The sequence below is a fragment of the Rhododendron vialii genome, chromosome 7a, assembly GCF_030253575.1.
Source record: "Rhododendron vialii isolate Sample 1 chromosome 7a, ASM3025357v1".
NCBI lineage: Eukaryota > Viridiplantae > Streptophyta > Magnoliopsida > Ericales > Ericaceae > Rhododendron > Rhododendron vialii.
This window is the reverse complement of record NC_080563.1, coordinates 39,067,826-39,093,064: the sequence shown is the minus strand read 5'-3', so window position 1 is coordinate 39,093,064 and position 25,239 is coordinate 39,067,826. Positions and strand designations below refer to the sequence as shown.

Below are 25,239 nucleotides of genomic sequence, written 5' to 3'. Positions count from 1 at the left end.
TCAATCATTCTACAAGTATAAACACTTACATAAATATTTTCATAAATTTACTCATATTTACATTAAGGCCCACACGCACTGCACCTTTAGTGTATATGAATCTCACCAAAATACATGAGTTTGTGTGTAAAGTGTGTATTGATGGTTGAATAATAGTAATTGATTAACAATCACTCCAAGTTGCGGGACGTGTGTGGTGTTAATATGACACGCAATTCAATGTTTATGGCATTTGGTGCATGATACTGACGTTGTTAGTATGAATGAAAGATTGGCACGCAATCCCATTTCAGGAAAAAATGGGCACTTGCCGGTCACCACTACTAACATATTTTTTTATTTTAATAATTATTGGCTTAAAAAAACAAAAGAACTTTCACTAATAGATCGAAAGGTACATATAATTGGCTGCTTTTTAAATCAAAAAAATATTGGTCAATTGCTTCGCTTACGTGATACTCTTAACCAATAAACTGTCACAACACAGGTTATGAGTCACTATTTATCTGATTGTAACTCAACGACTATCACATGAAAATGTCGAGTGATACTCCGCAAGCGTTGCTCAAAAGTTAAAAGAGCTCACAGCCCCACATTCATCAAACACTTGGCAGCTAGTAGTTTCCCATTTCGGGTAAATATCCCATCAATCCTCCTACATTCTCCCAAAATTTTCTGGAGAAATTACCCGAAAGAAAGTGAATTTCAAGTATTGATTTTAAATTCTGGGCAGCTTTCTTGAACTTCCATGGGCCAATGACTATTCTTATTCCATACTCCCGGAGTGTTATCAAGTTACATGTTGTTGTCTACGTTATGCTCCTGACAAACAACGTAGTCATAAATTAAGCAAGTGAAAGAAAATGAACTATATACTATCCTCTATTAGGTTTGTAGTTGACAAGAGATAACTCACATAATATGCATGGCGGTTTCCATTTACTAGAAATATCGTGTAACAATGTCACATAATACATCCAGGACGGCCTAATGATTTTTCTTTTGTGAGGTTCATGGCAAATTGCATGCAATCGCCATGACAGTGGAGGCTTGTCCGGAGTGGCATCCATTTGCTCATGGCTGCGAGGGCTCACTAATTCAGTCGGTGACTCTTCATGCTATGAGCTGACCGGCAACATGTTCAGAGAGCAATTTTGTGTGAGTTATTGAGAATTGCATCAATGTTTCATGTCTATGATTTGCACTGGATTTTCCGCTGAATACTCGTACTACAAAGTCAAAGATAGCTCCTTTGTCGGCACCTTGGCTGGTCTGCTTCACCAATACGCATCATAGAACCTGTAGTCTATAGCGCTTTCAACAATGCTCGTGTCTTAAATGTTGGTAGTTTTGGTTCACTCCTATTATTGTGATGTAATCTTCGCCTTCAGGCTTTGAATTAAAATACGCAATTGCCTTGTTGGTCGAAAAGTGAAAAAAAAATTCCGAATCTATTGGAGATGTCCATTTAGAAAACAAAATTTCGCAAGAGTTTAAAAGATGAAAGGAAGCAAAGTGTAATAGTTTTTTTTTTCAAGTAGAATTTAAAACAATAATAGAGGTGGGTAACAAAATTGATCCCATTGGCACGAGATCTCCATCGCAAGATTCGAAAGACCTCTAGTCGTTTCTACTAGGCTACAATAATCAAGCAAAGCAAAGCAAATAAGAAAGGGGAAAAAACCATAAGCCAAAGAGGAAATTCAGTTCTGCTCAGCCCAAATGCCCATTTCAAGAATTCAGATCAGTTTCAACATTATTGTACAGGAGATGCAACAATGAAACCAATTTCATCCAACTACGTATCAATCTCGCCATTTATGAGTAGAGGGATCTTAAAATAGTAATTAGTAAAATAAATATTGCAAGAAAACGACGATGCCAAGTCCACCAACTAAGTTCTGCTATTTCCCAAAATTGCACCCGCAAAAAACAATTGAGTAACCAACGCTGCTCAAAATAAAACCCGGAAGACATGGCATGGTAAACAATTTGATCCTACCATTCTGGAATCTGTTTGAATTGCATTTGGCCCTTGGAGAGTACAATATGTCACAAATACAAAACAAACTTTCAAGCCCTATGCTTGTGAGTATTTTCAAGAACGGGGACTCCAGGTCCGTATACCTGACGACAACGATCATGGAACGAACTAACAAGTCGAGAGACAACCTCTTTAAAAAACACCGATGCCATCTGTCCAGCATAAAGTGATTGACCAAGTTAGACCGCTTCAAACTAATATTACACAACAAAGCAGAAAATTCACTTTTGAAACTCCAAACCATGTAAAAGAATAGGGGTCTACGACAGTTGCACAGATAATAAATTACACCGACTAAACAAACAAACATGTATGCAAGCATGTAGCATCATCCCAGATAACATACTTAGTCGCATTAAACAATTCTTTCAGAAAATTTTGAAGTGAAGAGAAAAATTGATTGAGCAGAATTGCTGTGACCTTGAAAATCCTTTCACGTTGAAAGATACTGAGTAGTCTTACTAAGTTGGACCGAGAAACAGATGCATTCATGGGAAGTCAAAAAGCATTTCAAAAGAAGAACAAAGGACCTTTTACATTAAAGATACTAAAGACTCGTGAGTTGTTTCAAAAGAAAGCACAACACGAGTTAATGCTTTGCAGGATATTAAAAATGGTACCAAAAGAAGAATGAAGAGAATGTTGGTTATAAAAGGCATTGCCGCATGAAACTTAGACCATCTCTACCTCCTAGAAGAAGAGACAAGGGTCCAAAAGTGCCAAAGGAAAGGATTTAGAAAGATAAAGCTGGGAGACATGATTTCCCTAACATTAACCGAGGAAACGGCTTTGAATAGAGCCAGTTAGAGAATCAACTCCATGTAGACAACAAATTCCTTTTTCAATTTCCATGAAAGCAATGTTTCAGTAAATGGTTATGGATGCTAAATTCTGAATAAGAATGCTGAATAATCTAAGAATTGGGTGAGATTTGCAAAACAAAGTGGGTAGCATATCATTAATTGAGACACAATATGCAGTTTAAGTAGGTTTGGTTTAGTTAATCGGTCACATATTTGGATCGAGATATGGGAAAGTAGTCAAGTAGCATTGACAACAACGACAACAGACTTGGTTGTAGGGTAGTGGCAGCGTGGCAGTGATAAAGGCAGCGTGGTGAATAAAATGGAGACAAAAGCTCAGAAGAGAGTGGGTTCATGAGAATGGCCACAGTGGGTTGAAGTTCTACGAAAGTACGAGGAAATGGTACGTTGGTGGTTGGACCGCTACAGTGCACTGCATCCGTAATAGACATAAACAGCCAAGGAGGAGCTGATGAAGCACGCAGCAACTATACACTTCTGTTGCATTTATGAAGCACCGACCCGCCTAATAGATCACCAAACCCGTGTCGGACACTCCAAGGACGCACCTAAATACATATGAGACACGCTCAGTCGTTTATCCATTTAAGGTTATTAGGTTTTTCCAGTTGGACACAGTTTCAACATTTCTGAGACCCCTAAATATAGAAATGTCAGGGAACAGGGCAGTGTATGTTTTAAAGGCTGGGAGGCTTACAAATGGTTTTTCTGGTTGCTTTGATGAATGTTGGTTGTTGAATATTTGAATGAATGCTTTTTGGTTTTTTTTGGATTGTATCAGTACTATTAATAGTCTAAGATATTCATTGGTTTTGCTTCAGTGTTGGATACGGTAATAATACTGTCTTGTATCACACGGTTTGTCTTTCTGAAGTGCTACTGTGCTAGTTCCATGAGTTTTGACTATTTCTGGGTACAGTATTCATATGAAAAACTAAAAATAAATATGCATATGTATATGGATATATCTTTTTGCTATGTCCGTGTCTCCCATTTATTTAGAATTGTCGTTTCCTATGTCTGTGCTTCTTAGGTTTGCATTGATAAAGGTCGGCCCTGCAGTAGTGAGATGGAAATGTTTGTGATGCTACAGACTGTGGCACCTAAGCGGAGTACAATAATATTCCATACTGCAAATTATTCCATAAAGAGTCAAACATGCAAGATCAAATCGGGCACATAAGTTCCTAAATGAATCACCTACATTAAGTTAGGAAAATTTCCTAAGCCATGCCCACCTCAAATAAAGTGAAAATTCAACATTACATGCATTAGCTGTAGTACGAAGAAAGTTGCGCACTACAACAAAATTGTCCGAAGGTACATTTACCTGTCGATAGAGCGGTGAGTTGAACTTAAAATCCACAAAGAAATAGAGGTTGCAAGTTCCTGGATTGGGTCCCGGACTGAGTTCCCAAATGTTTATTAAATGATCAAAAAGAGAACTTTCTGATGCAGTTGACTGGAACAAAAACAGGAGGGATGGTAATAAGTACATCAACATGACAACAATCCCACCACCAAACACAGTCATAGTCCTACATGATAACCGAAGTAGCTCATTATAGATCAATGTCCATAGATGAACAGAACACTAAAAGTCTAAAACACATACCCAAGTTACAGGGACAAGCATATTTATATAATACTTATTTTAAACATAAATTCTTGGTAAGCTGAGCTGCATATCTTGGATATGTTGATAATTCTAACAAAAAACGCTAGATATAAATTGTTAGCTACAATATAATCTAAAATTAAACATTCCAAACTATTGAGGAAGCTAGGAGGAGACATGAATAAGAATTTTGTATCTTCAAAGGTAGAATGATGCAGAAATTAGCAAATCATGTTGTAAGTTGTAACTGGTCATGGCCATGCAATATACATCAGTTTTCCCACATAGCTTTTGAGGTACAAGTATAACCAAGAAATTGGGAATATCGTTAAATTAGTTGCCAACTTGCCATCCTCTTACCTATCTTCCTATCAAACTTTTTCCAAAATTTTCACACTGGGCTGTTCAAACTGTGTCAGATCCATAGACCGCATATGTCTATGGTTGTTTTTGGATGACTACACACCCAGAAATCCCTCCCCTCCTCTTTGGGGAAAACTTCAATCGCAACACCAAATGCTCAGCCTGATATTGCCCACTCATCTCGGGGAAAGTTGCTGCAAGAGCTTAATTCTGACACTGTTGTCACGGAGGGGTTTTCTTATATCGCTCAACTACTTTTGAGTGTAGCTCAGTTCCATTTGAGTTAAGGGTGCGGCCCAAGAAAAGGTTTTGCAGTCATTGTGATAAAATTGTGCTCTGTTGTGCATCTACTTAGATTTGACAGATTTTTTCTAACGAGTTAAAAAAGATCTTAAACAAGATCTTAAACGTAAGAGCAAGAAAATTAAAGCAGAACTTACCTTAACGTATGTTGGCCTTTTCCATTCAACATGGGAAACATAGCTTTCAACAAGAAATTTGAAACCAATCTCCAGCTCAGCATCAAATGATCCATCAGGGTAGCGTCGAACTATATCCGATCGCTGGCACCAGGGGAGAAAATCTTGATACAAGTCAACAGCAGCAACCACATTGAATAATTGCTCAGGAGAATACCTATTATCGATAACCTATATTAACTTGTATAACTTATACAAGTGCTATAAGGACATGGATGATGTCAAAATGCAACCAAAAGAAAACTAGTTAACATGTTTTAAATCGCACTCCTGAGAAAATCAGATCTTGAACATGTTCAAATATTTAAAGTTTTGGAGAAGTTTTAGCAAAGGCAAATACCAAATTGCAGCATAAGGTAGAGAAAGAAGCAAACAAAATTGCCCTCATCCGCTAAGACAATCTCAATAAGATAGTTAAGCGCCAATCCGAATAATTTTGACCGTCAACGGAAGGTACTAAGCATGCCAACACACACAAGCAGTTTGTACCATGTACAATGGAAATAGAGATAAACAAGATGATAACTAATAAATGCACGTGTTATATTAAGAGATGGCATAAGAAACATGATATGGTTTGGTGACAAATTTCAGTGCTATTAGTAGAAATAGAAACTTCTTCTTTTCCGTAACCTTTCAGACAAACACAAAGCCAACAAACAAAAGGAGTTAACAAGTAGAATAAGAAAAAACATACCCCAAAATACGCCGCTCTTCATGGAGTTTGGAGACCATGCTGCCCTCTTCCCCGTCCCCACAACCAAGAAAACCCCTCCTCTGAACAGCAGCGTTGCTACTGCAACCACTTACCCGAAATGAATTGTCGTCCTTAAAAGCTTTAATGTCCTTATTAACCAGCATTGTTTCAGTTCCCACAATGCCACTCAACCATCGTATCTGAACACAACTTCCCAATGCCCCATAGTTCCCAGAATATCTTGTCAAGCATCTACTGCCATTCCGCTGTGAAATTAACCAGCCAAACGCCTTCCACGTCGAGACAGCCGACCTCATCGTAAAAGAATCACTAGTTTTTCGTCAATGAACGGTATAAAACCCTAATTGATTGAATACCAAAAGTTCCTTTTCACAAGGAATGTCTTCCTCGACCTAGTTTCAAGTTTGGCAAGAAATTAATCAGTATAACTACACAAATTCATAATCAACGAAAAGAGGAATCCAACAGAAAGCATCTTTCATAAGAAATGGTGTAGAACTTTGAATCCAACCCTTAAGTTTAAGGTATTAGGTGAAGTCACATATTCCATGCCAAAGCAACAGTGGACAATATTCTCTAACATTTCTGATAGTGCACCCGTTTCTAGGTATGTCACGTGTACCCTATTGTGAATTTATCATCGTCCAATCTTTTCCTAGTATAGATAAAACTCTTTCAATGCGAGATGAAATGGGTAGCATAGATTAAACTCTTTCAATGTGAGATGAAATGAGTACACCATATAGAAACTTCAAAGCCAACAACAAATATAGATAATATCAATTGAAGAGGCTCCTCGTGTACATTCTAATTACCTATTCCATACCCAAGTAATGTGGAATAAAAATAAACCCCCTTGTGGTCAAGGCCTGGGACGTAGAGGTTTGCTCCCTGCTAAGGTCAACTCCTTTGGGGCAGTCTATACGGAGCAATTGCTCTGGTTTTAATTGGACTCCCCACACGTCGGCCCCAGGGCGTGGGATTTGACCTCAGGATTAGTCGAGTTGTGCGTAAGCTGATCCAGACCTGAGTTATCAAAAAAAAATGTGGAATAATAACAAGTCGATGGTGGATCAAAATAACACGGATGCCGAGCAGCCGATGAACCAACCTCATTGGGAACGAAGCCCCTATCTTTTGTCCAATTAACAGTTGGAAACCCTAATCATCAATCGAACTAAGACTAACCCTAATCACAATCGCTAGGACAAATCCGTAATCGAGAAAAAAGAAAGAAAGAAATTATGAGTCGAAGAGTACTTGAAGAAATATGAGGTGGATTGTGATAAGCGAAAGGGACTAAAGGATCTGATCGCACATGGCTTCTAACTGCCTCCAAATGCTTCCTCCAACCGCATCCTGGAAAATGTAAAAACTGAGAATCTTTGAAAGGCAGCCATTAGTATCGAGAAATCCCCAAATATTCTCCGCCGTTCGCAGCTTAGTTGAATCTGCGGTGCGATTCTTGCACAAAAAGTAATTTCTTTGTTGAATTTCAAGTCTTGCTGTGCTCGACATAACTTTAAAAAATTAGTCGATGTGTGCATAAATTAATCGAAACCATAAAAAAAAATTGATCGAAACCATAAAAAAAAATTGATCAAGAAAATTTTAAAATGAATTTCTCAAAATGAATTGGAATTTTTTATTGAAATACATTCTTTATGTTCGGTTCTCAAGTTAGTTTAGTTTAGTTTTAGTTTAGTTTTTCAATCATTATCTTACTTCTTTCTACAATCATTATCATATTTCTCCAATTATTACTTTCTCATCTTTTTTTATTTTTCTTCAATCATTATCCCTCTCTTCAATTATTATCATATTTCTCTCTTCACCATTACTAAAACTAAATTAAACTAAACTCTTAACCCAACAAAACCATTTCTAAATTCTCATTCAACGGATGGGACAATTTTTATGTGATGGAGAGAATACATGCGAAAGAAAAGAGAAAGGGGGAGTGGGGACCATGGTTCTAAATACCGTTTCTAATATGGTATCAAATTTGTTAATAGAACGGTACGTATCGGTACCAATATGCTACCGGGTACCATTTCGAATTTATCGTTAAAATATAAAAAAAATTATGTATTTTGGTTATAACCCTGCTCGGCAAACTTTATTTCTTTTCCCCAGGCCAACCTTTTGCCCTTTTATGGACAATACCACAAGTACACATATAAGTAGGCTTATTAACATTTTTGGTCCCCAAATATTACTTGTGTTCCGTTTTAGTCCCCAACCTACCAACTGCACAAAATTGATCCCCAATGTTTCAATTTTGTATTTTAAAGGTCCCCACCGTTAACTCCACAGCCTCTTTCCGTCTAAGGGCATGTTTAATAACCTAAATTCAGCACTTAAAACTAAATCAATTAAGTAATAAGTGATTCGGTAGGTTTGATAACGACATTATACATTGCTTAACAAATTAAGTGCTACTTAAAATGTAGGCTAAAAAGTTAAAAAAAAATAAGTAACTTTGAGCTACTTAATTCTGGCTGAATTCTTGTGTACTTGCACTTAATCACCATACCACTACCACCACCACTCTCCTATCATTCCATCACCACCACCATTACCACACCGTCGCCGCTGCCACCACTACAATTGCACAACTATCACTCCACTAACACCACGCACTGTCACCATTACACCATCACTCCACCGCCGCCGCCGCCACTCCATCACCACCAATACACCACCACCACAATCACCATTCCACTATTATTATAAGTACATTGTAACCATTAGTAAATTGAAAGAGAATCAGAACTAAAATTAATTTATCATTTTTTTTTAATTCAGTACTTAATATGTTTACCAAACAGCTTTTCAAATTAAAAACTTCAGCATTCAGCTTTCAGTACTTAATTTTTCAGCATTCAGTTTCAGTTTTCAGTTTTATCAAACAGGCCCTAAATGATTGGAAAAATTACAAATATTACCCTTAAAATTTATAAGGGCATATATGTTAAGCCCCTATCTTATTTCTATAAAGTTTATTCTAATATTTTTTGTATTTGTTTGTTTTGCGTCATTTTTTTTGGATACTAGTAATTCGTTTCGACCAGAGAAATCCAAAAACTAAAAATTGTTATGGATGGTAAATTTTTTTGAATAAATTATGACAATAATCTAAACAAATTTGTCTGTTCCGGCCACCACTTACCTCCACCGCTCGTAAGTCACTTACCGCTGCAATCACCCACCGCCTTTGCCACTTCAACCTGTACCATAGCCACCCATTCAAGTCACCACCTCCACTTCATGGGTGACAAAGTTCTTGATCCGCCTCTAAATCAATTTATCATCAATTTCTGGATCAATATATGCATATAGTAATTTATAGAAGCTTTACTTCTGCACATATTTATTAATGCATGATTATGGATGAACTAAAAAAACTTCTAGGTTGAAATTCTACTTTGAAACAAATTTAAAAAAGGACAATTTGTTCTTCATTCGTTGTTGTTATAGAGATGTCTCCTTTGACCTGAATTAATGCATGATTATGGATGACACTAAAAAAGCTTCTAGGTTGAAATATTCTACTTTGAAACAAAAAAAAGAAGAAGGACAATTTGCTCTTCATTCGTTGGTGTTATAGAGATGTCTCCTTAGATGTAGTGATGATGCAATTGTGAAGACATTCTTACAGGGTTAAATTATGGGTTTGACCGACCCAATTAATTTGGACTTTAGCTTACATTATTTGTATTTTTTTTTTCACATAGTAGGATTCAAATCGTCATATGAGTTTTTGGATGGATGTACCATATTGATCGTGACCATTTTTTTAAATTTTGAGGATAAAGTGCAAGATTAAGAACATATTTTAAAACATGCTGCAAATAAAACAATATCTTTCATTTAATTGGTGCACCAGAAAATTGAAACAAAACAAAAATTGTAAAATTACAACTATGTCCTTGAACCAAATGACATTAAAGGACAAAGCCCTTTAATCATCCATATAAAAGTCCGTAACTATAAATAATTAATAAGTGGAAACACAGGTGAAGAGCATTGTTGTATCCCACGCCGGATTACCATGTCATTCTTAATGAATTTCTTAATTTTGTTATGTTGTATTAAAATCAGGCATAAAATCAACCACTCTCACCCTCTGCTCATTTAAAGAGAATGACTTCTCCCTCTTCTCGTTCACATATGAAGAGCACGAGTAGTACTCTACTCTTCTTGTTCATTCACCGAGATAGATATGTGTGTGTGTGTTTATTCATCTTGTGAGGTAGAACCATAGGGATTGAAGAAATAACGAACACTAGGTGATTGTTTATGAGCTTTTACTGTATTATTATCTGGGCACTTTCTAGGCCCATAGGTATTTCGGGCTACGTCTCGTTTGCTATTTGTCCAACTTTGGTTGGATTTTCCTTCTCCCACCCCCCCTATTTTGATGTACTCTTGTCAAGATCTTCTAATAAAATGTTACTTTTACTTATAAAAAAAATATTTCTTAAAACACATTCCTGCCAACGGGCCGTTACATTATGGATACAATTATTCACCTGTAAAATGATTTATGGTGCTGATGTTGTGATTGTTTTTTTTTCTTCCCTCTTACTCTTATTTGTTTCTCAAAACTTAGTGGTGCATGCAAAGCTAACAGCGACGAAGACAGCGGTGTATGGCTGGAGTCTTGTGTGGACGGCAGGCAACAGCAACAATGGGCGCTCTACGGCGATGGCACCATTCGGGTACACAGCAACCGCAACCTGTGCCTAACGTCCGATGGCCATTCTTCCTCGGCCGTGATCATCATCCTCAGATGCCAAGGGGTGGGCAACCAGCGTTGGGTGTTCAATGCCGACGGCACCATTTCATACCCCAATGCTAAATTGGTCATGAATGTTAAAAACAGTGATGTCTCTCTTCACCAAATCATTCTGTATCAGCCTAACGGAAACCCTAGCCAGCAGTGGCTGCCCTGCTTCTGAGTGTGTGTGTGTGTCGTCGCCATTCAAAAGAAGGTTCTCGTCGATCGATCACTGTTAAAATATAATGCCTTTTTAATTCTCTTTGTGCCAAGTGGATGGCCATGATTGAGTACTCTATGAGATATGCATCTATATGTAAGCAAAAGTGTTTTCTACATTTTCTTAAAATTTCTCTTAGCGGTGTTACACCATTCACAAAATAATCATCTATCTTAAAATTATTTCTTTTTTTCCTTTTCTTTTTTGGATAGCAAAAGCAACATTTTATTAAGAGAGAAAAGAGAAGGATTCCAACCAAAAGTTGAAGGGTACACCCAAAGGGACAAAGCCAAGAACAACACCTAATGGCCAAAATACCCAGATTAATACAAATATACAATGAAGCTCAAAAACACCCAAAGAGCCAGAAATCCGAGATCAATACATTACAGTTCAGCCCAAAGAACACCAAAACCTACCCAAGATCACCGCCCTCCCCCACCACTGGGCAGCCACCGCCGCAAACCACTGGCCACCCAACGGAGATGCATCCCGAGCCCGAGCATCCCAAACAGCCACCTCCTTAAAATGATCTCAAATTTAATTGTTTAGTTGGTGCCCTAAAATTGACTTGAATTGAATTCTTTTGCATCACAGTGTTATTATTTATTTGTTAACCATGATATATATAATTGCACGTGCATCGCTTGTGCAGTGGTTGCTAGTCCAGACATAAAATAGAACTGAAACTGAGAGCCAATTGAACAGTTAGAACCCTTTTCATCGGCTCTGCGGAGAGAACTGAATCGTGTGATTTTCTTAATTTGTCCACTTTGTTTTTCCCCCGTATTTTTCAGGTCGATAGCGCTTCGTGAAAATATTCCCTGGCGTACATCATGGATGGTTAGTAAAACACAATAACGGTGGTGAATCGGCTGTCAAGAGCGCTGCTCAAGAGTCCCATGAGGACATATTAAACTGGTTTATCAAGTACGTCAAGTGAAAAAAAATGTTCTGAATACCGATGGAAAAACAAAAGAGAGGTGCTACAGTTCCCTATACACACAAAAATACAGTATTTGAATCGGCCACCTACACACATCGGATGCCGTTGATTTTCGGGTAAACCCACTCGGTTTTTTTTTATAAAATTTTTGGACGGCTCGGATCAGCCGTCCAGTGGCCGGAGTGGGCCCGGCACGCCGTCAGGAATCTGGTCGGGATTCCTCCGTCGAGAACCTTAGACTTTCTGAAAACAAAAAGGAGTGGAAAAATGTTCTGAATAAGTCAATCGATGATTGCTACTTGTTTGTAGACAATTTGGAGCGGAGGATTATGACTGTTACATTATGTTCTACATAAAATAGATTCTCGTGTTTCCAAAAGCTCGTGTCTCAATTGGAGCGGAGGGTTGCTAAGTTTGATTATACCATTGTGAGTCGTATTTTGTACAAACGTTATTAACTTTAAGAACCTATTACTTTTGATTATGCCATTGTGAATAGCATAAGTTCAGCTCTCTCCCACATATTTGACCAAGGTGGCCGGGTATCTACCCTTATCAGCCACTATGTGGCTAAATGTGCTTGCATTTCACAGGTCCTTGTGTTCGTCACTATCAAATCGCCACCCGTTAAACAAGGTTCAAATGGAAGAGCGGCTCGTCTTTCATTAAGCGTAGCAAAATCAACACGATGAGGTCCATTGTGTTAAGAGATCCACAAACGCGAAAACCGAACGAGACCCATGTGATGAGAAGGTGTTTGTTGGAGGGCTGAAGAATTTTAGAAGAGAGGAGTAGCTACCGGTTTTCTTCAACGGTTTCAAATGAGCCAAAATCTGCTCAGAAATTGATTAGAACATCAGTGATGCTTATTTGCAAGCATATCAATAATTACAGTCACGGTTTATTTCTTTGTAAATGAGGAAAATGAAATAACCAGTTGCGTTCTCAACTAGATCAGTTCTTGGATCCAGCCTTTTAAGTTCTAAAAATGTAAAATTACAGAACCAAACTGCTCCTAATAAGTTACTGGGCAAACCAATAAGGTGATAAATCTTTCACTCAGGCTCCGAGCAAAAAATGCCAAACTCGGGTTCGAAATGCTAATCCCCCAGCTTCAAACAAGAAGGAAATCAGAAACTATTGCAAGCTTTTGAATGAAGGATGTCCATATTGCAACATAACGCATTGAGATAGAATAATCATTATACATATTCTACTAGACTTCACATCCCTTTAATAGCAATTCAAGGGGGCAAAAAAGGAAGGCAAAAAAATTCAAAAACAATGCAACATGCTAGTCTAACCTCGATCATAGCTGTGCAATACAAACACACCATGCTCATCAAAACCTGTCCAACATATGACCAATCACCCTGATTCCTAAATTAGCCTCTCTCTCATGATATGAGTTTCGAGTTACCGTTGCAGGTCAGTCGCTAATAGGGCTCGGGAATCATCCCTTAGTCTCCTCGGTTAGAACATCTGTTGAATCCTGTGAATATTGATCTTGTTTTCGGACTTCAAATCATGGCCGCTTTAGGGCCTCTCCTTCCCAGCAAAGAAGACTTTTTGGGAACAACTTGGGTTGAAGGATGTGTGCCGAAAGGAACAACCTGAACGAGCAATGGTGAGATTCATATAATCGAGACGGCATACGATGGTATAATCGTTGAAAGTTGAACAATTATAACATGAGAAATGACATAACAACCAGAAATACATGATGTGGCTTCAGGCAAAGCAGCCATAAGATAACTATCTTTTTCTGTCTTTTTCCTAACAGAAATGGCAACTCTAGAAATTTTCTGCACTCAAGTGTGTTTTCCTAAAACCATTACCTGATCATTGCTTGAAGTGAGACCATCGTTAGTTTTCCTCCGTTTTGCTTTGGATACATGGTTTGCCTTCTCTCCTTCACTATCCTCATCAATAAAGTTCTGGCCCGTGACCTCTGCAACAAATATGTAAGAGTCACGTATTGTCAATTGATGACCAATTGTGCAATACACACACAACTCTTACATTCAGTACATATTTTGCTTTGTAAACTGAAGGCAATAAATGGGCATAAAACATTTTCCAATAAAAGACTAAATTCCATAGTAAGATCCTAAGATCTATACTATCCTGTTAAGGAAATAGAATCTCACATTGCTTAGAGTGAAATGAGTGATCACTTAACGGTCTTGCTATTGTCAGCCCAGTGGGCTGACAATAAACACACTAAAGGATAAGAAAAACACGTATTTCTATGCATTTTTTACACCCTTTAATATATATTCACACACTTACTATTGTCAGCCCAATGGTCTGATTTTAAAATTTTCCATCACTTAATAACATTTGAAACCTCTACAATCATTGCCAATTGGCCTTGAGTAGGTTGCTTTAACATGATATTAGAACTAGGTCTTGGGTGGCCTTACCTCTCGTGGAAAAGTCTCTGTCACCCGAGTCAATCGCTCAGCTCCTAGACTGTCACCTCCACATGCATCCGGGCTGCACGTGAAGGGAAGTGTTAGACTTGTCCCACATCGCTCATTTAAGCCACCCAAACTTTGTTAATATATTCTAAAGATTACTTCACCTATTATCAATTGGTTTTAAATTGGAATTCTCTAAGAAATCTAATATGGTATCAAAGCAGGTAATAGATCTTGTGTTCGAAATTCATAACCTACCTAATAATTAAAATTTACATGTGTTTAGCCCGCTTATGGAGGAGAGTCTAGCTAGACGTGAGGGGGCATGTTGAGAATATAAATAATAAAGTTGCCCCTTTATCTAACAGCTAAAGCTTTTAGATGAGTTGGTGATTAACAATCTAATACTTTGTTTGCGATGAGTTAGGGGGAAGAACAACAGAGAAATACAATCCATTGGATGGGTATATGTCAATTAGCAGAACTATAGAAGTCCCTGACGCTCTATAGTGCTATCCACTTAACACTCTCAATGTCATTATTACTTGGAAGTGGTTAGCCTAGGGTTGTTAATATAGGTCTTTACTAATATTATCAGTCGTCATGCAACGGGATTTTAGACATCCAATACCCTTAGTTATTGGCCATTATATGGTCGTACCACCGATACCCCTTAGTTATTGGCCATTATATGGTCGTACCACCGATACAGTTACCGAGTTACGTATCCCAACATGTGCTATATTGAAGCCCTGCATTAGACCTATATCACTGTCACGTACAAATAACATGCCAGAGAGATGTATGCTCAGCACGAACCCACAACTGCAAAAGTAAACTATGCAAGCCAAGGACAAGTAGATTTTTGTTGAAAAAACGGCAAAAGATAGTTGAGAGCTACCTGTATTGCTACCAACTGAATCACTGCGACACAAAGAAAACTGCTTCATGTTGGCAGCTAAATCAGCAGGAGCAAATGCCATCTTCCCAATGCCACGAACTTCCAGATTTCCAAATGATGTTCTTTCTTGTAGATCACAAGATAATACATTTTGTTCTCTGCATGCGGAACTGAAATGTTGAATCCATGGATGTGCTAAAAGAACACGAGGCCCGTTTTCTTTGTTCGTTTGCGGTTTTTGATTTTCAAACTTGACCTTTTCCCAACAGCCACCTCGAACAACCTTGTACTGCAAATGAGAACAACAAAGATCATAAAAGACAAGCAAGAATGATAAGAACAAAAAAGCCCTGGAAAATGTAATGTCCATGCTTGGTTTTTGTTCTAGAATCAAAAGAATTCAGATAACTTTTCAAAAATTGTTTATACCCGAATACTCTTCAGTTTCAGCGATAATGGTTTCCTACAACTTGAAAACATCTTTTCAGGTTTTTTCTTACAAAATGAGTTCTTTCCCAGAAAGATTCCTAATTACAAGTTTCCGCAATAAAATGATCTTTCTAATAGTGTTCTAGAAAACATAATCACAAAATAGGATCTGTATTCTAATCAAAATCAGGAGATAAAACAGAGTGGCTAGACATCAAACCTGGCCAGAAGATATACAAGTGTTGGGACGTTTTTCCCCAAGCTGTCTTTGTAAGCGCCAGCCGAGTGTATCAACGGAATTATACAAATCGTTAATGAAGGATGCTTCCATGGACTTCAGGTACAAACAGTGCTTCTCATCTGTCCACTCTGTGGACAGTGATTCCCTGACCGCAGAGTCCTGATATCAAGTCATTGAAAATAAGAATCATAAAATCTAATGAAAAAAGATCATTTTTTTAAACTGATATTTGACAGGTAGATGCCCTTTTGTGGATTTATAGACTAGACAGATACAACATAGCTAAGCAAAAAGGCCAATAAGCCAAAGACTCCACCGTGGCCTCAGCCCGGCTAGTCATGTAGCTCCTTTTCTGGGCGAAACCTTGGGTTCAGCTCCTATGGAGGGGATGTCTCCCTTTAAAGAAAAAAAGCAACTAAAATTGAATAACGAATTGAGATTCTTTGCCTAATTATCTACCAGTATTTTCTTTTCGGTCATGCATCTTAAACCAATCCACGGTCCAAACGCATCCTAACGCTCTATAGGATGGTGCGGACTTGAAATCAAGGGTTGAGTTTTGCCTTGTGAAACTCTAGTGCCTGGAAAATGGACCGGAGGCAGAAAAGATGTACCATATAGGGATCTAACTCTATTATCCTTAACATGAAAGATGTTACTATTCCTATTACATAGTCCCATCATTATTCATTTCTTTTATCTCAAAATTTACAGCATTATAAATGGAGGCTAAGGATTTATACGACAATACAGAATTCAGCAACCCTGAAGAATGCAACCACAATAATCAAAACCGCAACGATCATCAAAATATACATTCAATAAAACTATGGGTACTTGTGTGGGATCCATCTCGAAATCTCGCACAAATTATAGGAGTCACTCAATTTATTTAAAATGCATTTTTAAGGATCCCTGCAAAAATAGAGCTTGAATCAAGCCCTTACCAATATACAAGAGAGCTAATTTTTAACAAGGATCCTTAAAAAAAATAAACAAATTAAGCTACTCCGATTATTTGTGTTACGCGGTGTGCAAATGGTGTACCCATTGAAGGACTCAAACAAATTTTTTTTTATCAGCGAAAAGGTTCCCCTATCATTATCTACCAGTATTTTCTTTTCGGTCATGCATCTTAAACCAATCCACAGTCCAAACACATCCTAACACTATAGGATTCCGGTGTGGACTTGAAATCAAGGGTTGAGTTTTGCCTTGTGAAACTCTAGTGCATGGAAAATGGACCGGAGGCAGAAAAGATGTACCATATTGGGATCTATCTCTATTATCCTTAACATGAAAGATGTTACTATTCCTATCAAACCCATCAAAATAAAGCTCCAAAACCCAACATCCCTTTGCAAAAGATCAGAGCTAAATGTGAGCTATATGGATAATAAGGTGAATTCCCTTATCTCAAAATTTACAGCATTACAAATGGAGGCTAAGGGTTTATACGACAATACAGAATTCAGCAACCCTGAAGAATGCAACTACAATAATCAAAACCGCAAAGATCAAAATATATATTCAATAAAACTATGGGTACTGGTGTACACCAAATGCATACCTCGTTGTGTAGGGGACCCATCTCGGGATCTCTCACAAATTATCGGGTCGCTCAATTTATTTAAAATGTATTTTTAAGGATCTATATAAAAAATATGCTCGGTCCGATTTTACCAAAAGCTTGATCAGTTCTTTGCACAATTTTCTGACAGGAAATTAAGCAAAGATTGGATCAAGCCTTACCGATATCTAATAGAGCTGATTTTTTTCGGGGTTCCTTCAAAATTCGGCGGCTCTCATCATTTGTGTTGGACTCCAAGTGAGATCCTGCACAACGCGGTGCAAATCCCGTACCCATCGAAGGACTCAAGTTACCTACTTTATTTTCTCACACAACCGACAAAGATCATCAAAAAAAAAAAAAAGATCATCAACAAAATAATTACCCACTAAATCAAAATGATACTTCTACTCCCAACTCTCCTAATCAAGAAAAGCAGACACACCTGACACAACAAAACAAAATCAGAGCAACCAAACAACCCACAAACAAAAACCCATACATACAAAAATCATAAACATATGTATGAGTCTGAGGAAGGGAGCGTGCTGTGCAGCTTCGTGCTGCACAGCGTGCTGCACGGCCTCCGGCGAGGCTTTTCCGGCATCGGTCCGACGATCGGAGACGTTCACCGCGTAGAGCTCGTCGAGTTCTACATGTGCACCAAAAATCAGCTCGATCAAATATTGTTAAGGTCCTCGTCCGAACATATATAACTTGAAAAAAATGAATTTAGTAGTTTTGATCCAGTGTTTCGTATCCATTAGGATTCATTTTTTTTCAAGTTATATATGTTCGGATGAGGCCCTTAACGATATTTGATCAAGCTGATTTTTGGTCCACATGTAGAACTCGACGAACTCTACGCGGTGAACGTCTTCGATCGTCGGACCGATGCCGGAAAAGCCTCGCCGGAGACTGTGCAGCACGCTGTGCAGCACAAGCTGCACAGCACGCTCCCTCTGTCCGTATGAGTCTGCTCACCTGACTCAGAGTCTCTCGTGGTCGAGCAGAATTAGTTGAACCGTAATCAACAGTGACATCCAACGCAAGAGTTTCACAACCCATTGATGCTGAAAATTTAGGAGAGAGAAAACCCACAAAACTCAGTTTGACTCTCTCTTCTCTTGGGGCTTCTGGATCAAATTATAAAGGGAATGTATTTTGGTGAAGAAGAATATATACAGCCGAATGAGGAAAACTGTGAGAAGGGGTGGGACAGAAGAGACGCGCCAGTTGTCCACCGCTTTAACACGTGTCAAGAGCCCATCAAGTGGCCATGTCACCCGCTAATGTTCAGGGAGTAATCGAAGGCAGTAGATATTTCTTGGATATTTGGGACATTGCATGTGAGATTTCTTGAAAATATCCCGAAATTGAAGTTCTCAACTGGAAAATATCCTTCGATAAAATAAAATAAAAAACTGGAAAATATCCCAAGCTACTTTATCTATGGGTGATAAACTATCACAAACTTCTTCCTCTTGAACGTAAAATATCTCTGCTTTTTTCCTGCCTTTTATGGTAAGTTATTTTGATGGTTTCCGCTTGGAACAGCGAGGCAAAATTCTTGAATCTTGACATGGGGTGGAATGATATAAGGGTGGGTTTGGCTTCTAAGTAAGTCTGTTCACACATACTATTAGTGCACAGAATCTATTGTGGGGCCCATCACGGATTTCATACAAATTATTCGAGCAGTTCACTAAATGTAAAATATTTTTTAAGGGTCCACGTGAAAAATCAACTCAATCCGATATCTATAGATGCTCGATCCAATTGTCTAATTTTTCATTCAAATTTCAGGATAATGAAAAGTTAAACGATTGGATTGAGCATCTATAGGTATCCGATTGAGCTTATTTTACGTGAAAACCTTTGAAAAAATATTTTATATTTGATGAATGGCTCGGATCATTTATGTAAGACCCGTGGTGGGCCCCACAATAAAATCTGTGCACAATATGTGCACAGATTATCTGTGTGTGTAGCAGGGTTCGGTTTGGCTTAATATAAGTAAAAATGACTTATTTTGTCTTTATCAATTTTTTTCGTATTCGTTAATTTTGCGTCAAATTTTTATGACTTACTGATTCATCTCATCGAGAGAAATCGGAAAAGTAAAAAAAAAATTATTGAAACTCGTATATTTTTTTAAAAAGACAAAAATAAGTCAAATTATTCAAAAAAATTCCGTCCCACTTTGTTCTGCCTGTTTCTTTTTTGGAACATCCCAAAAAATTGTCTATATCTCACAATCTATAATGTTTTTTATGATTTTGAAAACTTTGTTTAATAAAATAAATTGAGATCTATCAAACAAAATCCATATTGAATATATAAAATATTATAGATTGTGAGATATAGACAATTTTTTGGGACGTCCAAAAAAGGAAACAGGCGAAACAAAGTGGAACGGAGGGAGTATGAGTTCAGAATCATAATTATTTATATTTTTCGATTCCTCTCGTTGAAACGAATCAATAAGTCACAAAAATTTGACTCAAAACAAAATGCAAAAAAATAAATAAATAAAGACATAAAAAAAGGGTTAGTTAACCCTTTAAGCCAAAACAAGCCTATGTAGTGTGACTTTATAAGTTGCATAATTCATCATAATATTATACGTTATGACTATCAATTCTCACACTACGCTCATACTTTCAATTTCCACTCATGCAGAATTCAATAGCTTGAGATGTGATTTTAAAGATGCTCTCATGCTCACCATCGCGCTCCCGCTCCAGGTCATACCTGCGTCCACGAATTATGTGAGTGTGTGACCTTGAAACAAATGTACTTGTCTCTAGTCTAACTAGAAAGTGACTAAATCTAACTTAAAAGTGAAGATATTTTTTATCTAGAATGCACACATTAATTGCACCAAACCCAATGGAGCCCATCAAGGACAAGTATTTATAGAGTTGTTCTGTAAACAATAATTCTATAAATGGATAGTGGAATATACCAGAAGCAAACGTACGTTATCTTCGAAGCTGAAGTGTTTGATGTTTGTTAAAAAGGAGATAGTGACAAGCATATATATCACCAACAATATTAATTAATTATTCCAGTAATCTGAAAATGAGATATTTTTCATCTGCATATAGTATGTGCTATATATAGAGATTATTAATATGGGACTTACGGTAGGTTATTTCTTTTCTACAAGGGCGGGCTGAGGTGATCGTGACGCTTTGTCAAGAGAAGCTTAATAATATAGTCGATGCATTTTGGTTCATTTGGGTTAATAATATGGTTGATCATTTGAATACTATTAATTTAATGTGGCAAAATATGTGTAACTATTCGTGGTACGTACCTTTCTTGTATTGTTATGATAACGTAAATACTATTATTGACGTATGTAAAGTTGTACATTAAATGACGAGGAGTTTCTATCTGATGAAGATACTTAATCATGGCTCAAGAATTTTCTCCATTGAGTACCGTTTGGCTTCGAAATGAACTTTCTCCGTTTAAAAAAGAAAAAAAGGAATCTTCTCTAGTAATTTCAGCGAAAACTCCCCAATTCTTGGATTTTTTTTTTAAATTTGATTGACAGATAAATCCTCAATGAACAATATCAGAAAGCTTTTGTACTTCCTACCAAACTTTTATCAACAAAAAATATCTGTCAATGAGATCTTTAATTAACTAGCATAAGAATCCCACGTATTTTCTACAAGGAATGGCTGAGGTGATCGTGACGCTTTGTCAAGAGAAACTTTATAATATAGTCAATGCATTTTGGTTCATTTGGGTTAATAATATGGTTGATCATCTGAATACTATTAACTTAATGTGGCAAAATGTGTGCAATTATTCGTGGTACGTATCTTTCTTGTATTGTGACGATAACGTAAATACTATTATTGACGTATGTAATGTTGTACACTAAATGACGAGGAATTTCAATCTGATAAAGATACTCAATGACGGCTCAGGAATTTTCTCCATTGAGTACCGTTCGGCTTTGAAATGAGCTTTCTCCATTCACAAAAAGAAAAAAAAAAAAAAAGGAATCTTCTCTAGTAATTTCAGCGAAAACTTCCCGTTTCTTGGATTTTTTTTATTTTATTTGATTGACAGATAAATCCTAAATGAACAAATATCAGAAAGCTTTTGTACTTCCTACCAAACTTTTATCAACAAAATATCTGTCAATAAGATCTTTAATTTAACTACTAGAAGAATAAGAATCCCACAAGATCTTCAACTACTGTACAAATATCTTATGGAAAGGTGTTTTTCCCCCAACTGATGCAGAAAGACATCAATAAATGGAGAAAATGTCTCTGTTTTGATTGTGATATAGGGAAAATTTCAAAAAAAAACCCTAAACTTTTTGACAACTCGCAAAAAAACACCTGAACTTTCACTATTAACAAAAAAACACCTGAACTTAGCATTCCGTTAACAATTAGACCCTTGCCGTCCAATTCCGTTAGTTTGTAACGGATGGAGCTAACGGAAGGCGTTAACTTTGAAAATAAAAAATAGGGTTAAAGTAATTTTCGATAAATAATAAGAAAAAAAGAACTTTATTGCATATTTATTTACCAATAAAAAAAAGAGTTAAAAGTAATTTTTGAATGTAAAAAGTAAAAAAAAAAAAGTTTACGCCTTCCGTTAGCTCCATCCGTTACAAACTAACGGAATTGGACGGCAGGGGTCTAATTGTTAACGGAATGCTAAGTTTAGGTGTTTTTTTGTTAATAGTGAAAGTTCAGGTGTTTTTTTTAGAGTTGTCAGAAAGTTCATGGATTTTTTTGAAATTTTCCCTGTGATATAACCACACATGGCATTCATTTCTGAATTTGTTCTCGTACTAATCCCTAGTAGTACTTTTGTATGGACGCAGTTAATTTGGTGGCCAATTATTAGCTAGGTTCTCTCGAGTCTCAGAGTACACGTTCTTGATGGAGGCAATATGAAATCTGCTCCACTTATATTATCCTTCTAATCCTGTCCGGGCCAACAGCATCAGGATGTGCACTTAGGTCTTTGGAGGTAGGAGTTTAACTCGTTTTCCAATGTTCTAATTTAACTATTTTAATAATATTGACTTTCGATTTCCCCCTTTTCCACCATCTTCCTTCGTCTTCTCCTCTCAATCTCTCATCTCCATATCCCTAAACAAACAAGTCCTTAGTAGTAGACTCTTGAAGCAACTCTTCCATTTGAGTAAAAACAAAAACCATGCAGTCTATGACCTTGTGTACCCCAAGTACAAATGGTTAGGTTGGAAACAAGTATCAACTGGCAACCTAATCAGTGGTTACTTACCAAAAAAAAAACCTAACCAGTGGTTCTGAGACACGCGACGTCTGAACTTCGTTCTCCACCACAAATTTATTTGAGGTTCATACACTTATAGTCCTGAGCGTAACATGAATATATATGTGGTGGATAAGGGTGTTAGAATACCACGTGACGATGCCAAAAACACGCAATTGCTTTTTCCTATTGTACAGTAATATTTTTGTTGTAGCTTTTCCGCTGCAAAAATTGTCAGAAATCTGCTTTTAACTTCTTTTTTTTGGGCCAAGTTAAAAAATCTGCTTTAACTTGTATGATAGTGGTAATTGGATTTGCAGTGAATCTTTTTTTGTTTGTGGGCTTTTTGAGGCTTTAGACTGGGCTATAGGATCACCAAAATAGGGGTTTGGATTCATGGACTTTTAAAGTCACTTGTGGGCTATCAGAAAATGAATATGAGTATTGGGCCTACAGTTATGAATCTTATGAGCCCATGTGAAAACATCAGAACAGGTGTTCGGGTCAATTTAAGCGTACTTCGACTGATACATTAACTGCTTATTTTCCGGTTTCTGCTTATGGAAAAATTAAAGACACTTTCCTCATGTCTAAAAAAAGCGAAGAAAAACTTCTTCATAAGTTCTTTCACAGCTTCCTCAAGTTCCTCAACGCAATGATAAAATATTCTATTGACATTTAGGGAAATTCGATTCATTACTAGTTCATATCCTCCTCGTTGCATAATATCAGATGATAAAAGCTCGTGAGCGTTTCGGTTTAAGTAATGGGATTTGATTGACCTTAACGCGGGTAGAAAAATTGGTTTTTAATTTAAAACACGTGTCATCGTCTGAGTGGTGGTCTGAATTATCTAAAGGCCTAGCTACGTGTCCAAATAAACTGGAAAGTGCTAAATATTACTATTTGGGTGTGAGGGGATTATTCAATTCAGTGCTCAATAACCACCAAACCGACCATCTTTTGTATCTTACCTAACCACGTTAAAAAACAGACACGTATCTTTGATTTGAGAGGTCTCTGATTATACAATAAGAACCTGACAACAATTGAAGAACAAAGACCAAGCCATGTGCCAAAGTATTTGCAAAAGATCATGATAATTCGATAAGGGTAGTGATTTTGCCACACCATTTTTTGATAATGTCATATCCTACAAGTGTATTTTTTTTACATCCTACAAGGGTATTTTTTTGCACCAAAAAAATACACTTACAGGATGTGGCATTATCAAAAAATGGTGTGGCAAAATCATTTCCCTTGGATAAAATTCAACGATTATGTAAATATAAAGTATAACTGATTAGGATGGAGGCTCAATGGTTTTGTAATAACGGATGTTCCAGTCACTTTGTGTACACTTTAACTTATTTTTGGAAGATTTAGATCATGTTCTACTAACTAAAATAAGTACTTATTTTCTAATCGGTAAAATAAGTACTTATTTTTTGAATTAGATGTGATGTATTATGAAAGAATAACCTGTCCCCGTAAAGTGAAAAATAAGTGCTTAAAAAATACTCCATCCGTCCTTATTTAATTGTCCACTACGATTTTGCGTGCATTTTCAACTACTTATATCTCTCGACGTATATTGCTAAAAATATGCAATATGAATCATATTTAATAGATCTCAATTTTTTATATAAGACAATGATTTAAAAAACATAAAACATAAAAAGATAATATACATGATATCACAAGTACCTAAGGGTATCCACAATGCTATAATTAAAAATGGATAGCCAAAAGTTGCCACATCAGCTTTTGATTATCCGTTTAAGAGATTGCTAAGGTTAGCAATGTAGAGGTCCATAATGGCATAATCAAAATTGAATAACCAAAAGTTGTCACATCGCTGTTTTAAATTACAAAAAAAACTAATAACTGTGAACATAGAAATAATTTTTTCTAAAAATAATTTTGAGACTAATAAAAACTACTTATTAGAAATAGACAATAATTTTTTAACCTTTTTTGGATTTTTTTTAAAAAAGAAAAACAATTTTAAGAAAAATAGCTTTTGTGTAATTACGATTTTTGAAAAAATATTTTTTATATAAGAAAAGGTTTTATACAAAACAATTTTTAAAAAACAGAACAATTCTTTTGTATAAAAATATTTTTTAAAAATAGTTAGAAAATAATTTTTGGGGGAAAACAGTTTTTAAAAAAAAAATAAGTAAAATATTTTTTTTGAAAACATTGTTGAAAAAAAAAAGAGAGAGAGAGAGGGGAAAAGGGAAGAGATAGAACTTTTTTTTTTTTTTTTTGTAATGATGTATGCATTTGATTGAGAATGTAAGGTTCATTAAATCTGGTTATTGGTAAAATGTTGTTAGTTTTGATTATCCAAAATTTAAAATTTGATTATTTTTAAGGAGGTTGTTAAATTTGATT

General features: G+C 36.6%; 3 protein-coding genes across 6 annotated transcripts; 1 reads left to right on the top strand and 2 right to left on the bottom strand.

The window, feature by feature from the left end:
- Positions 1-1,693: 1,693 nt before the first annotated feature.
- On the bottom strand, positions 1,694-7,564 carry LOC131333542 (uncharacterized). Of its 4 annotated transcripts, none has more exons than XM_058368110.1 (5): positions 7,307-7,564; positions 6,026-6,438; positions 5,290-5,485; positions 4,199-4,330; positions 1,694-2,196 (listed from the first exon to the last, which is right to left on the bottom strand). In XM_058368110.1, the coding sequence occupies exons 2-5, from the start codon at positions 6,340-6,342 to the stop codon at positions 2,074-2,076; spliced, it is 768 nt and encodes a 255-aa protein (XP_058224093.1). In that variant the 5' UTR covers positions 6,343-6,438; positions 7,307-7,564; the 3' UTR covers positions 1,694-2,073. The 4 variants fall into 4 exon arrangements, with proteins under 4 accessions (XP_058224093.1, XP_058224096.1, XP_058224094.1 ...); XM_058368113.1 differs by lacking the exon at positions 7,307-7,564 and adding an exon at positions 7,158-7,271; XM_058368111.1 differs by lacking the exon at positions 7,307-7,564 and adding an exon at positions 6,862-7,072.
- On the top strand, positions 6,595-11,010 carry LOC131333000 (ribosome-inactivating protein SNAI-like). Its single transcript, XM_058367300.1, has 2 exons — positions 6,595-6,653; positions 10,662-11,010. Exons 1-2 carry the CDS (start codon positions 6,595-6,597, stop codon positions 11,008-11,010), a joined length of 408 nt encoding a protein of 135 aa, XP_058223283.1.
- A 2,108-nt stretch (positions 11,011-13,118) lies between these two features.
- On the bottom strand, positions 13,119-18,976 carry LOC131334004 (cold-regulated protein 27-like). The gene is made up of 5 exons (XM_058368872.1): positions 18,544-18,976; positions 15,969-16,148; positions 15,320-15,608; positions 13,834-13,946; positions 13,119-13,608 (listed from the first exon to the last, which is right to left on the bottom strand). Exons 1-5 carry the CDS (start codon positions 18,625-18,627, stop codon positions 13,516-13,518), a joined length of 759 nt encoding a protein of 252 aa, XP_058224855.1. The 5' UTR covers positions 18,628-18,976; the 3' UTR covers positions 13,119-13,515.
- Between the last annotated feature and the right edge of the window lie 6,263 nt (positions 18,977-25,239).